Source organism: Phaethon aethereus (genome assembly GCF_964289735.1).
Source record: "Phaethon aethereus genome assembly, chromosome: 17".
NCBI lineage: Eukaryota > Metazoa > Chordata > Aves > Phaethontiformes > Phaethontidae > Phaethon > Phaethon aethereus.
This window is the reverse complement of record NC_138593.1, coordinates 3,178,520-3,193,580: the sequence shown is the minus strand read 5'-3', so window position 1 is coordinate 3,193,580 and position 15,061 is coordinate 3,178,520. Positions and strand designations below refer to the sequence as shown.

General features: G+C 37.0%; 1 protein-coding gene across 1 annotated transcript in view; it reads right to left on the bottom strand.

Moving 5' to 3' along the window:
- Nucleotides 1-382: 382 nt before the first annotated feature.
- Nucleotides 383-15,061, bottom strand: part of IFT81 (intraflagellar transport 81) — a gene marked incomplete at both ends in the record, with an annotated part of 39,199 nt that continues 24,520 nt past the window's right edge. The window contains 8 exons of the mRNA XM_082007940.1: nt 383-565; nt 1,502-1,547; nt 6,317-6,402; nt 6,490-6,561; nt 8,100-8,186; nt 9,213-9,302; nt 10,460-10,588; nt 12,061-12,210. Of these exons, the coding sequence (XP_081864066.1) occupies nt 383-565; nt 1,502-1,547; nt 6,317-6,402; nt 6,490-6,561; nt 8,100-8,186; nt 9,213-9,302; nt 10,460-10,588; nt 12,061-12,210 (843 nt within the window). The remainder of the gene's footprint in view (nt 566-1,501; nt 1,548-6,316; nt 6,403-6,489; nt 6,562-8,099; nt 8,187-9,212; nt 9,303-10,459; nt 10,589-12,060; nt 12,211-15,061) is intronic.

Genomic DNA, 15,061 nt, shown 5'->3' with positions numbered 1-15,061 from the left:
TTGCAAAAATATAACCTTAGTGACACAGAATAAGGAGCAGAGCAATTACGTAAGTTTTCTGTGACCCCGGAGAAGGATTTCTTTTCCTTTGATCTCCCTGCAGATGCATGCCATTCCCAGCCTCATAAAACTAAGATTTACGATGACGTTCACCCTAGCACAGCTCTCACAACAGATCCTCCTAACCACGTTACGTTGTCCCTTAAACAATGGAGGAAAAGTTTCGTAGTGGTTAGTCGCTCTCTTTGTTTACCACCAAAACCAAATAATGCACAACAAATTTATGTAGAAATGATGAAAGCAACAATATCTAGTAAGAGGTTACCTTTAGGAAGACAACACACTGTCTTCCTACTCTACGTTGGAATCGAGAAGGAAGCATTCACAACACAAGCCTATCTTTGCCTCCTTCTTGAATGACTTGACCAATGGCTGTTTGATTTTGCTGTTTCAGAAAACATTCTCTCTTACATTCCATTAACTGCTCAAAGTCCTGCCACATTTTAATTTGCTTCATATTTGGCCCGTGACTTTCCCGTACAACTTTCTGCTTCTCTCGTAATTTCTGTTAAAAATACAAAAATATTGGATGTTTGGAACAGTTCTGTGCCACAAAAATTGCTTACATAGGCAGATTGGAATGACGAAGGTTTTTATATGCTACTGAAATATTATTTTGTTCAAGTTGATAACAGTCCCTGCAAGTGATAGATGCATTAACAGTTGGGACTCAGATATCCACTTTATACGAACTGACAATTATTTCGGTGTTTTAAAACTGTCTAAATAATAGTCCTATCTATTTGAGAGGTTATGCTAAAATTCTGAGTTCATTTCCGTACAGAGCTCTTGCAGTATGAAGTTGCAAGCTGCAATCGGTTAGTATCATGATATTATAAACATGAAATTAATGTTTTGCAATGAAACTGATTATTAATAGTGGCAGCCCAAACGTGTAGAAATTGCTCACAGACTCACTCATAAAAAGGAAACTAATGAAAGAAAGATGTTTAGTGTGAATTGGTAAGCCTAACCTTCTCCATGCTGGTCTGAGCTTCATACAAGATTAAAAAGGGACAACTGCTTTTGTTTAACACTGCTGCGCTGATGATCCCCTGGCCTTTAGTGATAAGGCTGACAGGCTTCAAATTTATTGTCTTCAACAGGTTGCTTTATATACAACACAAAATTTGAGCTGGCACAGTTTGTTATGCCCATGTTTCAGTTTCTTGTCCAAATGGTTTTCAGGGAATGTGCTGTCACGTTAAGCTGTTTGACTATCTTTTACAAGCGTCTCATGCTATGCTCTGCAGGAAATCAAGCCCTGAAGAGTGAGCATGATCTCTTTTCAGAGTATTAGTTACCAGTGCCAGCAGTGATGGAATTTTCTTTGTAGGCTGCAATATGCTTTTTATAAAAGACTGACCACAGCCTCTAGTAATAAGCCCCACAAAAATATGAACTGTACAATGTTTTTACAAGGTAAAAACTTCATTCTTACCTTCCCGAGGTTTTCTTGTTCAAGAATCATGCGTGTATACTGTTCTCTAAAGGAAATAGAAAGTAATTTTATTATGATTTTATGGTTCTATGTAATAGAACACAATAATGATGAAAAATTATGAAACTATCAGGAGGTTCATAAATTAAATAGAAGAGGAAGCATGAAGAAACCTTTCTGTCATTGGACAACGTATCCCTTGACATCAAGGATCAGATCTCTCTGATTCTCTCAGTTGTGCGGTTGGGAAAAGTGGTATCAGAGATGATCTCTCACATTTTTGAAGCAAGCATGATTACCGCTCCTTCCAGCTTGAAGACAACAGCAAGATCATTTACAGTAAGACATACTTGATCCCTTTTTAATAATGCATTTATCCTGGTGATATGCTGAGGTTAGCCACAGTGACCTCATTTGTCAGAGTTTACAAACCCACAGCCCTTAATTGCTGTGAATGTAGCGTTAGAATGAGTGAGAAAATACCGGAATGAAGGGGAATAGTATTTCCCCCCAGGTTTGACAAATCCAGTGACGGCAATGGAACCGCTGTGCGTTCCTCGCTTTCAGAAAACAGCCGTCACATTTAGGTGCCTAAATATAGGCTTAGAAGCATAACTGTTGACATTCATTATTAAAAATCTTGGCTGTACACCTTTGTCTTGTAACACGTGGCTGGATCACTTTCTGACATATGCAAACTTGATACATGAAACCTGACAATATAGTATGCAAACCAGAACAGCAGGATCCAGATACCTTGCTATGTACTTATTTTGGATTTTTTTGAAATGTGACAATAAAAAAACCTCTTCACTGATTCACTTGGAAAAAAAATATTATATTTTGTGAGTAACAGGTACACTTAGAGTTTGCTAGTGGAATACAAAGTAACTCGGCTCAACTAGAGAACTTCCCAAATTGGTCAGGGTAGAATACCTTCGCACAGAGAAATCCTAATTTCCAGAAAGAAATATCAGCTTTCACAACACCAGAGTGTGAACATTTGCTAGAGCATGGTGAGCAGCCGTGCAGAACCAAGGCATTGTGTTTCTTCTATTCCTTCCATTTCTACTAAGTACTCCAGGCTTTCGACTGGAGCACTTGGGCCCCTGGCCACCTGGTCCTGCCTGCCGTACTCCCTGCAGAATGGACGTGCAAGGAATGAAGCTGGATCATTTTATGATCCCTCACTCTTGGACGATTCCAGCCAGAACAAATCAGAGCCATCTTGAGGCTGCTCCAAGTGCTGTGCTGCACAGCTGATCCCTAGCAATCCTCACCAAATCAAAGAGATGGAAAGTCACACTGAGTCTTATTTCCACTGGCACACAGCATCTGTTCACACACACTTGGCCTCAAGAACATACTTTTTTTCGTCAGAAGATTAGATGTCTTTCCTAGTAAGTTTTTTCTTTACTATTTGTAATGATAACTGGAAAGAATGCAACTTAATAACTTCATTAAAAAAAGCACAACTTTCTATTTTTAGAGAAGAAAATTAACTTTTCACATTCCTAAGGAGTGAATCCACAGAACAGAGAGTTTATATTCAATAAAGAGGGTCAGAATTAAGACTTTTTTGTTCAGTATGTTGTTAGGAAAGTGCTGTTCTATTTATGGTTCATTTTTACTCAGTGTACATTCCAGTGCCTGCTGAAAAATATATTCACATTCTAAAAGGATGTCTAGAAAAATAATTTATCATCTCATTTTATATTTTGCAAAGATCTCTATATTGGATTTTGTTGTAATTCATTTAAACGGCACAGGTCTGTGACCTCTTACAGAAGGTCAAAAATGTGTATAGTCACTGTGAGAGCATAATTTCCCTAGCTTCTGTGCCCACAGCGAGCAAGTGAACCGGGGACAGCAGAGAGAGTGGTAATGCTCCGTTCACATTCTCCTCACCATACCTGGAATTACATAGCTGGGCTCATGCTTAATTCCAGCATTTGGCTTTGATGGCTTGTCTGTGTGAATACTCCCATTGTGGTTGTTCATTTCACAAGTATTTCAGTTGGAGCATTTTTTGCTCGGCATCTGTGAATAAACTCCGACCCTCCCCTTCCCCACGAGGCCGTAAAAGGACAGTGCCTGCTGTTTGACCCGCATTTCCTCTCAGCTGCTTGGCTGAGCTGTCTTGCCTTTCATACTAATGAATATTAACATCATCACTAAGATTTTTCTCACAGCCACTTCTCTCTTTATCCTTCTGCTTCATTTTGCTGTTTCATCATCTTTCATTAGATAAATCTTTTATTTCCTACAGCTTTGCATTATTTTGTGAGATGGAGTAAGAGGCTGCTTAGCCTCCACTAACGTGCTATGTCCTCATCCTTTTCTTCTCCCACCCTAACATTAGTAGTTTTGATTCTTTTCTTACTCATATTTTTCCTACGTTGTTTCCTACATAGTGTTTAAACATTCTCATGCCTCAGATCCTTGCAGCAGGTCTCTGTGGTGGATATTAATCTTGCCTTTCATTTCCTAGCGATCTCTGCCTCATGTTCTAGACCAGCAGGAGATGCAGCTCCACTGGTACCAGTGCAAGGTGCATCAGGACAACTTCTGGTTGATGAAGGATTTGATGGGGGAAGACGACCTCATCTCTCTGTCTCCTGAGGGAATCCCTGGAGTTTTCTCACTCAGTTTGACACATCACTATTATCCCTGTCAACAGCCCCACTCCAGAGCCCAGAAAATCCTAGTGGTCAACCACCACCTTTTTTCACTCCACAATGAGTGAAGACATTGCCCTGGTGATACCAAATTACTTTTGATTATGTATACTACCACCTAACGGTGCTTCCTTTGTTGCCACCACTGCAACAGAAAGGTCCAGAAATTATTCTGAAAGGTGAAAATCTTGAGGACACATGTCTTGAGAAATTAATTTAAACTCCTCTGAGAAGACAGACAACTACTGGTTCTCTTTTCCTGTTGTGCTGTCAGCACGTTGAATGGTCTGACGCTTTCAAATGGAATGTAGAATGATAATTAATTATCTAATTAAGCAGTTCTATCTTTGCTTTTCCCCTCAGTCATGTTTTTAAATTGTTTTGTGAATGGGACAATTTTGTGAAGCATTTTGGCACATTGTACAGAAGACTGTACATGAACCACAGCTCTGACATGACAGATTACACAGATCTCAAGCAACAATCTGTCCCGCTGCTGAAATACAAATGCAGAAATCTAAGAAGAGGCCTCACATCGAGGAATTATACTGCTGTGGATTTTTAAAGCCTAAGCAATAAAGCAAACTGTAGGAACGCTGATTGATGCAGACTGAGATGGAGAGGTACAAGGCAGAGCTGATGCCCCCCTGCACTGAACTAAAAATTATACACGCTGTGGAGATTCCTTGCTACAGTAATGACTGCACCTTTAAGGAGACCCAATCCTCAGAACATCAGAGCGTTTTTCACTCGTTCTATTCGTTAAAAATTAAAACAAAAAGACCCTTGGTTGAACCAAGCAAACATGAATTTTAAAACTATGGTTTTGATAAATATTTTCATGACTGAGAAATACTGTGGTGCAAAAGCCAAAGACCACCTTATAAAACTAGTGACAGCAATTTAAACTTGTTGATTTTGTTGACAGCTAGGATCTAAGAATTTAGGTTTTTGTGTGTGTCAAAGATAAAACTAGCTGTAAAACAGAATTTGTATTTCATGCAAAATTATAAAATCTTGAAAAAGTAATTACGAAGAATAAAAAAACCACAGGTATTTTGACCAAATGAAAGTTATAAATGTTTTGGGTTTGGATTTTCCTGATGTTTAATTTTGATGGAGCTGAACCAGCTTGTTGACTTTATTGCCTGAATTTTGTTTCACCTTGTATATTGTATTAAAAGACTGAACATATACAAAATTTTAAACAGGATACTTTTATAAAAATATTTACTATAAATTAAATTAATTTAATAATAAATGGAAGTGTAAAAAACCTATATGACACAGTAACATTTAGACTTCTTAGGACAGATAATTAATCCAAAATATCTCATTCTCAGAAAACATTTCATTCTTTGACAGGACTGCATAATTTAAAAATAGAAAACTACACTCCCAAAAAATCATCAGCTCAATTCATAACCCTTTCTGCTTCTCTCTCTACCAGGCAAAGGCAAGGGGTCCTGAAAACACTCACAGGATGAAGCAACCGTCTTTATATTGGAGTAAATTAAATTGACTGTAAAGATGAAGGTTTGTGTGATGGTGCAGAACAATATTCATTCCACCTCTAGTAAGAACTGCAAATAGGAGCAAAACCAAATCCATGTAGGATGAGAATATGCAGTCCTCTGTTCCTGTACCAGTGATGGTGACAGTTATTACACCTTCTACTCTTCTACAGAAGAGCAGAAGATTTGCAAATAATGGCCAGAATTTGAGGGCAGCACGTGGTTGCTCTCTGAGAGGTAGTAAACCTTCTACTCCTGCCCGCTGGAGTCTCGGGGGAAACTTGGCAGCAGCGTTATGTCTGGTAGAGCCACACTTCCTGCAGGACCTAGCTGGAGCACAGCTTCTCTGAGCTTCTGCCAACGCGGGCTGCGAGTTAAAACTGCTATCTGGGGCCTATAATCTCCAGCAGGAAGAGAAAATCTTTTGGTATGTCTGAGAGAACTCGTAGGTTTACAGCAGTATATACTGGAATTTGAGATGCTTATTTTTAGATTATTATAGTGTTTCTAAATTTATCAGGTGAACTCCTCCAGTTCAAATGCCAGTGAGAAAATTCCTAACTTGAACCTCAGTTTATGAATATCCTCAAGTTAACACAAAGGAAACACGATAATATACTTACCGAATTGCCTTTCGTTTTTCCTGTGGGTCTGGGGAGATGTATGCCTTCATTTCTTCTTTAGCACGCTGCAGCTGTATTTCTAGGTTCTATAAATACATACGTAATTTTAAAAAAAATATATATAAAATAATTCCTATTTGAAATGAACAATTGGGTCCCTCCTGTGATCTTACCCTTTTCATGCAGTTAATATAACGGTAGTTGCTTTCTTCCTGAACGCACTCCTCAAGAAGTCCTTTCACTTCCTGTCGTACAAGAATAAGATTTCAAAGGACATCGTAACTGAAAGTCCACAGAGATGCTCCGTGTTGCTATATGAACCATGAGAGTCCGTAATAGAAACAGGCATTATACTGAATTGATGATTTCTTAAATGTTTATAAAAGAGACTTCAGTAAAGCCAAAATTATGAAGTGAAAGACAATTGATTTTTTTAGATTTGGAGTTTCAGTCACAGTCAGAGATGCTAAATGGTTGTTAATAGGTGTTTATTAATATGACTGACTTCTAACGGACACTTCACAAGCGCTGCCAAGACTCTTGTTCCTAAGCACATCTTAAGTGCTAAATACAGTTGTGAATAAGCATTTCCTGGAACACATCTGCAAAATGTATGTTAGAAACTACAGACATGTTAATAGTATGTTAATTAGCAATCAATAATTACGTTGATGAGTATGGAGTGGTATGGAGTTCCATCTCTAAATGGTCCACACCAAAAAACCCTAATAATCCAAATGGAATTCATGTACTCTGGGTCGCACAACAACTGTCAACTCCAAAGCTCTGTCACCACGTGATTTTCAGATCATCAGCTGGAAAACCGAATTCTACTGTTCAACTGCAAGAGTTCACTGACAGACATGTCCAGCTTAATCAGTGGATGTGATTGTCATCATGTGTTAGAAAATGACTAAGATTTGTCTGCCAAGAAAAAAGCCTTGGTTGCTATTGTAAAATAGCACTTATGGAAGGTCTACTTCATAGTAGGTTCATCTGTGCATTCTTTTATTTTGCTTGGATTAAGCCATACAAAGGTAATTTTAGTGCAGGAAAAGAATTATCTATATATCCACCCACACTTTAAATGTATGCCTTTTTTATTTTGAAATATATTCCTTGAAAAATCAAGACTAAAGTCACAGGAGATAAAGCATATTCATACAAGCATATTAACACTGTCCCAACCTTAAAGGATTGCGGTGGTTTAGGTACCTCCTTCCCTGAAAGTGCTATAGTTCAAGTAATGCATAAGCTACTTACACACAAGCTCAACCTATATGGTTGTATTTTTAAAAAACTGTTGTATGCAAGAATACAAACCAGTCACATTTAGTGAAGTATACTTGCCATCAATTCCAGTGCGTTAATTATCCATTGGATGTAATTAATCTGCTTAAATGCATATAAAGATTTGTCTTGATAAATTAATTCTTATTTTATGGTCAAATTCTCTCCTAACAGATACTATCTGGGTCAGCAGGATTTCTGGCAGATGAATCTTTTTTACAGTATTCCTTCTAATCAAAGCTGGACGTCGGTGGATGGACTGATGTACCACTGAGTTCAGTTGTTGCTGTTCAGAGCAGATGTGTGTGACTGTAGCTAGTCCTCAGCAGCTTCAGGCTTGATTTGCATAGCTGTGGATCACCACTGACTCATTTCCACCTGAAGTGGATTCATACTTTCCATATCCAGAGGGAAGGCAGGGAAAATATTATACCACAGTGAATAACATGTTGCACAGCATTTATTAATATGCATGAATGAGCCACCATCTTACCTGTTCCAGTGTAGAGCGATTGCTTTCTAACCCTGCTGCACAACTGTCGTATTGGATCTTTTTTTCATCACATTCTTGAGTTAATTCCTTATGTGAAAAGGGCAAAAGGGTATATAAATGAAATCTTCAACTGACTGACATGTGACATTCAGGCAGACTGTGTTGGTGTCGGTCTCACACATCAACCTCAGCTATTGGCATTCTCGCAGCCGCTTACATAAAACCTAGCAGGCACACGGGTATTATTACACACGGGGAAGCCTCTAGCCTCCACTTGCATACTGGAGGATCAGCTGTATACACCACACCATAGCATGCAGATTTCCTCTTTACAGCCACATCCATAGCTTTAATGCGGTAGGTTAATAGGGCAGTGTTTGCAAGAAGAAAGGAAAAATAATTATGAAAATAGAGATTAAGAAAGGATTCATATAATTGCTACCTATGAAAAGCCAGCTTTCTAGTTGTACACAACAAACGCCGTAGCTGGATTTCATTTGGTGACGCTTTTAATAGAACCATCAAAAATAAGATTTCTGGAAAACTGGTTGATAGATAAATGGATCACTTGCTCTACTTCTATGGCAGTGAGCCAACTTATAGCAGCTGTGGACCTGAATGACTCTTTTTTCAGCTCCCCATAAAACTTTGAAAACAAATAGATAAATCTGTCATTCCTACAGACTAATATAGGACTTTGATCTATGTACTCAACTACTTGGATACGGTATTATTTGCAACCCATTTAAAAAGGAGAGTGTTAGTTGAGATCATCAGTGCTGAGATGCAGAAAAAGCTTTGAAACCAATTTGAAAACTAACTTTGCTATGGGTTTGAACCATGATTTTTTAAATTTTCCCCTGGTGTAGTAATTTTTTTTAATTGCTACAAAGGACAAAATTTTCAGCCTGATTTTGTGCCTGCACTGTCAGCTTTTACAAATTCCAGTCTTTTATATGTTGCTTGTTGCAAATCACTGTTGATCCATTCTGTTATTTCCAGCTTTCCTTCAGAATTGATTATGTCTTTGCACAGCACTAGAGAGACCTGTAAATTAGACTATTTGTGATTCTGACTTGATTCACATAGAATGAGAGAAGTGTTTCTACTAACCTGGCACTTTTGACGCAACTGTCTCAGTTCTTTGATAACAGGAGCTAGGCTTGCCTTCTTCTCTGCCACCATAGCATTCAGTTTTTTTACCTGATAGAGGGACAAAATAATATACATTCACATTATGATACTAACAGTACATTTATATGATTAGGAATGTGAAAAGAAAGAGAAGAAAACCAAAATATGGAGAGAAAAAAAATGTGCAATGAAGCCTGAGCTATATATAATGTAACGTACATATATATATATATATATATAAAAAAAAAAAAAAAAAAGTACATATATGTCCACGTTGCAGTGGGGTCATTACCACAAATAAAACAAATTCTGCTCCCATTGTTTCAACTGCAAACATCACAGAGAAGTCCAGAAGACAACCTATGTGCCAGGCACCTGAAGAGCTTAAGAAGTAGGGGAGAGTTGCATAGAGGTGGACTGAGGGAAAGGAAGAAATCCTTAAAAAAACAAATAAAAAACCCTGCATAGGTTAAATAAAGTTTGGAAAATGCTAAAACAGAGTCACTTTAAAATATTTATACTGAAAATTCAAATCGATCCAGCTTTCTATTTGAGTCATCCTGTTTTAATTATAGCACTTTATTTTTAAAGTGCCCTAATGATTTCAAATAATGTTATTTTGCTTTTTCCTCTTTTACAATATTTTCAAATTAGAAATTCAAGTTCTGTCTTGTCTATGGCTATGCAGGAAGTTAAATTAAAACACAACAGATCTAAGGGCAGTTGAAAATTAGGCTATAGAGAAAAAGACAAGATACTTAGCTCTTTAGGCATAGTAAGTATTTTTTTAACAAATGCTTAACTCCAGTGATTTACGAACATTTCAGAAAGAGATTCTGTTAAAGATTCAAACCATTCATCTCTTTCAAATAATGTGATAACAAATATGAAACCACTTCTGCAATCACAAAAAAGTAAAAAAACCAAAGATGAAAAGACTCGATATCCCTAATGTTTCTGAAGGGGAAGAAAATAGGGTTTATTTGTAGGATTTATTTTTTTTTTTAATTCTAAATTTCTCCTTCATATATTAAAGAAATGCACACTTTAGTAAACTTTTTCAAGATTACCTTTGCAGGTGTACACTGTTTGAAAGGTTTTTTTAATATATAAACATAGATTAAAAGAAAACTAAGAACCCAAACAAAAATACTAAGTGTGGTTTTATATGCTGAGGGACCAGATATTCAAACTGAGGAAATACAGTAATTTAAGACAATAATCACCATTTCAGACATGTTATCTAGTGTTCGGCCTTTCATTTCATCCAATTCACTCTTTACTGCAGATACTCTTTCCAGCTCCTCCTGGGTGTAACTATATCCAGAAATACCTTTCTTGTCTTCAATAGCTTGCTGCAGACACAAAAAATAAATGCTGAATGTGAGTCCATTAATCAAGTTACGCAGAAAATTCCTTCATTGAGCCAAAATCTTGTAAGAAAGCGGAAAAGGTACGTGCTGTAATCAATTTATTTTAAAAGTGATTAATATCCTAGCTGCCAGAACAACTAACTTTTTGTTTAGTGCCTGTACAGTAGGATAATAACAACTTTCTGCAAATACACTATTTGCTCATCCAGTGCCCAAAGGAATTAACAGAAAGTTTCCAAAAAGCAAAGCTTTAGGACAGGCTCTGAAGAAGTTCAATGTATAAAATCCAGATGCTTAATCCGAAGATGTAGATAATTATTTTTTAAGCAATTGCAAGCAAAACTAAGTAAGTATTGTATTCATTATAGTAATACTAATCCCATCTTACCAAATTCCAGTCTCACATTACATAAACTTTACATTTACTTATATGTTGGTATAATGGTCTTTAGCAATGCTTCCTCATATAAGTATGTAAGGAGGGTATTTTCTGAAATCTGAAAGCTAAGTGTTGATTTACGCAGCCACAATTTGTTAAAAAGCAAAGTGTTCATTCTATAAAGTGCCATGTATCCATGAACTCCAAGTCCGTTATCCTCATTAAACAATGAACGCCCTATTGAAATAGTATGACATCATCCACTGCATCTATGTGAGTATCTTTCCAAAGTCTATCCCATGTATTTTCACACTTTCAATTTTCTTTTAATAAGGCAAATACTTTTATGTTTAAAAATGCAAAATATGTACATATTACAAACGGATATAAGAGAAATAAACCCAAAATATTCTGATAACAAAAATACTGGTATTAGAAGAAAATACTACAGCAGTAGATTTTTGTGAACTAAAAAGGGAATCTCTCTGCATTTGGGATGCGTGTACGTTCCCTGACTGCTTACAGTTATGTATAGCAGAAATCTTTCTCCTGCTGTTCTCGCTTAGAACAAGCATTCATCCAGTTCTCAATTTTTCACTGTTAAATGCATTTTCTTCTAAATATTCTGGGGTTAGAATTTTCCTTCCTGCCTGCTCCTTTTTTAAAAAACTATTCCTATATCTTTTGCAGCAGTAACTTGAATCCTACTTGCTGTTGAAAATTTTCAAAGCACTTACTATGTATGTGGATACCAAAAACTAATTTAAGAATCCAGCCTTGCTCTAACTGGAGTTAGTGAAGACTTACCATTGACTTTAAAAAGCAGGGTCAAGACCCTCAGTCTAAAAAGAAATTGCGGAACAGTCATGAAGGCCTGTAAGAAACAGGCGCTGAACATGAAGTACAGCAGCTTAGCATAGCCAACCGACAAAAATAAATTTTGTACCCTAAGGACAGCAGGAGAGCTGAAGATGACATGCATTAGAATCTAACAAACCAACATCAATCTTATTATACAGCTGTTGTCAGGGAAGGACGGGTGATGGACTGTGGAAGCAGTAAATGCGTGTATTACCAACTGCTGCTGAATAGCCTCGTGGCGCTGTTTTAGAAGTTCTTCCGTCCTCTGGAGGATACCATACTCAGCTGTAATTTCTGCTATTTCCAGTCGCTTCTTTTTATAAAACGTGTTCTTGCTCCGGAGCTTATTAACATAGTGTTTAAACTGGAAAGAGAGAGGATAGAAATATGATTTAACTTAAAGGAAAAAAAAGGGCTTTATCACAGGCTGTTGCTACATAAAATGTCATTATCCTATTTGGACTGCATATTGAAGATTAAGTGTTTAGAACAGAGGACTGGAATTCAGGATTCCCAGGGTCTATTTATTTTCAGCTCTGCATTTGTCCACTGAGATCAAGAAAACCAACTCTCTTGCTTTCTGTCCCAGCTCACTCATTTGTGGTACTGAGATCATTCAGTTGTTCTCACCACCATTTGACAGCTGGAAAACTAATTACTCTTTGTAAAATGTTGTGAGAATCATGGATAATAAAAAAGTTACTGTAACAGTAATTTGCACTTGTAACAGAGCACCAGATCAGCAGCATGTTGCCCCGAAGAGCTCTGCAGACCAAGAAACATGATAAGAAAGTGCAGAAAATATGAAAGAGAAGAGGGCATGGGAAAAGACAATCTTTTTTCCAAATGCTATTCCTCAATAGTTAACATTTGTTGTTCTCTTTCCTTGACTCTTGCAGACCTAAATGGTATCACTGGCCAAGTTTTTAAAAACAGGAAAATTAAAGCAGAGTCCTTGCATAGAAGCAGAGAAATGCAATATATATTTCACTCAAAATCTAAAGTAATGGAGAATTTATATTTTCATTAAAGACTAAGCAAAATAATACATACCCTTACAGATCAACAGCCTTAGCTAATTTGCATCTGAATCCGTGTGTGCTCCATTTGTAACACACATGAAATATCCGGTGTTGAAGCAAACGTAATATTTTTCTTTGCTTTAATGTTTTCCACCTGTCAAACAGGCTTAGCTCTTATTCTTACATTTTACCTGAGAGCTGCGAGGCAAATGCCAGTCACAGCTCAAAAATGGATTCAGATCCAGAGATGGAAAGCAAATAAAATTTATTAGAGTAAATGACGTAAGATGTAAGATGTAAGAACAGGCTTCAGAATGTTCTTTGATGAGGAGGGGTTCAGCGTGTGCATGGTGAGCATAAAACTGGCAGCCCCAAGGAGAAAACAGGAGTTCTTCTACCACCGATACAAGTTTAAAACTCAAACAGAAAAGAACTTAGATTTTGAAGTTTACATTAATTTTTCTTTTTGCAAACTTACGCCTCTCCCTTCTCAAGACTAAATCGAAAAAACCAATGTGACCAACAGCCTAAGAACCCCCAGAGTAACTGTATGTTCTATAAAAAGTGTCCTGGGCAAAACGCCCAAAATGAAATCAACCCTGTTCATCTGCCATCCTGTGCAATAACTAGGCCAAAGCTGCTTCTCTCTTGCTATGCTCCAGAACTATTTTTAAAGCCAAAAGCTATAAACGTTTTTGGTGAAAGAACAAACCCACAAATTACTCAATGTGCTCTATGCAGATTGGACTATGTGTGGCTTTGGAATACCATTTTACATTGTGCGTACTACCTAGGACAAGGATAGACAAGGTCACCTAAGCCACAGCACTGCACGGCGGAGGCAGTTCTGTTACAGTCGCACTGTCTTTGTTATATTATTGGCACACTTATATAGTATTACCAGAATTAATTATTTTTCATAGCAAATTCAGGTATATCCTCTTAGTTAATATCAAAGACTTTTTTAATTGCTTAGACAATACCAAGTTTTCTGTGATTTTCAAGAGATTATAAAAATATAAATACAATCTCTCCAACTAACTGAGGAAAATTTAAGGGGAGCACAGTCATCTGTCTTGATCGAGTAGTTCCAGAGATATTTCATTTGACCAGTGGAATGTAGTAAAGAATGATGTAAAGGATTAAACTTACTTAATACGTGACCACACACAGCTATCAAATCTGAATGATTTTCTGTCAGTTTAGCCCAGAATGAAAAGCAAACTATTCTTCTCTTCACTTCTATAGCTACTTTTAAGGTCTTGAAAATAGCTCGAGTGGGAGGTAGAGTATTTGCATATTCAATATTCAAAGCATAATATATTTTACAATGGAAGTCAAAAGATCTTGTTGATTAAAGAACTGATTCCACCTATGTTCTATTATTAGTTGATTAAGTTAGGGCTATATAATAAAAATTTCATCTAAAATGAACTACAAGTTTCTCACATTGACAAGTGAAACCTCTTCATTTTAGGACATAGATGTCTATCTTTCATCGCAATCTCTGGCTTTTTAAAAGCAAACTTAACCTTTCACATAGCTTTTATTGCAGCAAACAAGGTAAAACAAGATATAAACAACGGTAGCAAAATGATAATAGCCATAGAAAATCAATCAATAGTTTGGCAGAATTTTCAAAAGACTTCATCTACTCCAAATGCAGCCCAGATTAACCTCTCAAAATCTCACTAACTGAAGGCTTCTTTAGATCCAGGGCCAAATTCAGAGCTGGAGTTATTAAATTTAACTCTACTTAAATCAGCAGCTTGCAGGGGTCTTATGGCAAAATTAGGTTTCTTCAGCCTAAAAGCTGAGAATCATTCCACAGGTTTCCAAAACTTGTAAATAAGCTTCTTGTAAAATACCAGTGCTTTCATTTGTGTAAGCATTAGTTCTGAAGCTTTATACATCTCATGCTCCCATCTATATGTAAATGAAAAATCAAGCCCTTAAAATGCTATAAAACATTGTATTTTTTACTGCGGTACAAGGTCTTTTAAATAATTTGAATAGTTCACAAAAGAGTAACATTGTCTAGCCATACCGCTTTAAAGTTAACCAACCAAAAGGGATCCATTTTTGAGCAGCAGCATTTTCCCAGAGACCAGGTCAACTGCTCCCCGTGTAGAAACTCAGCAGGCTCAACCTACAGAATTCCCATGGATCTGCCAGTGCCCACAGTGATGTACC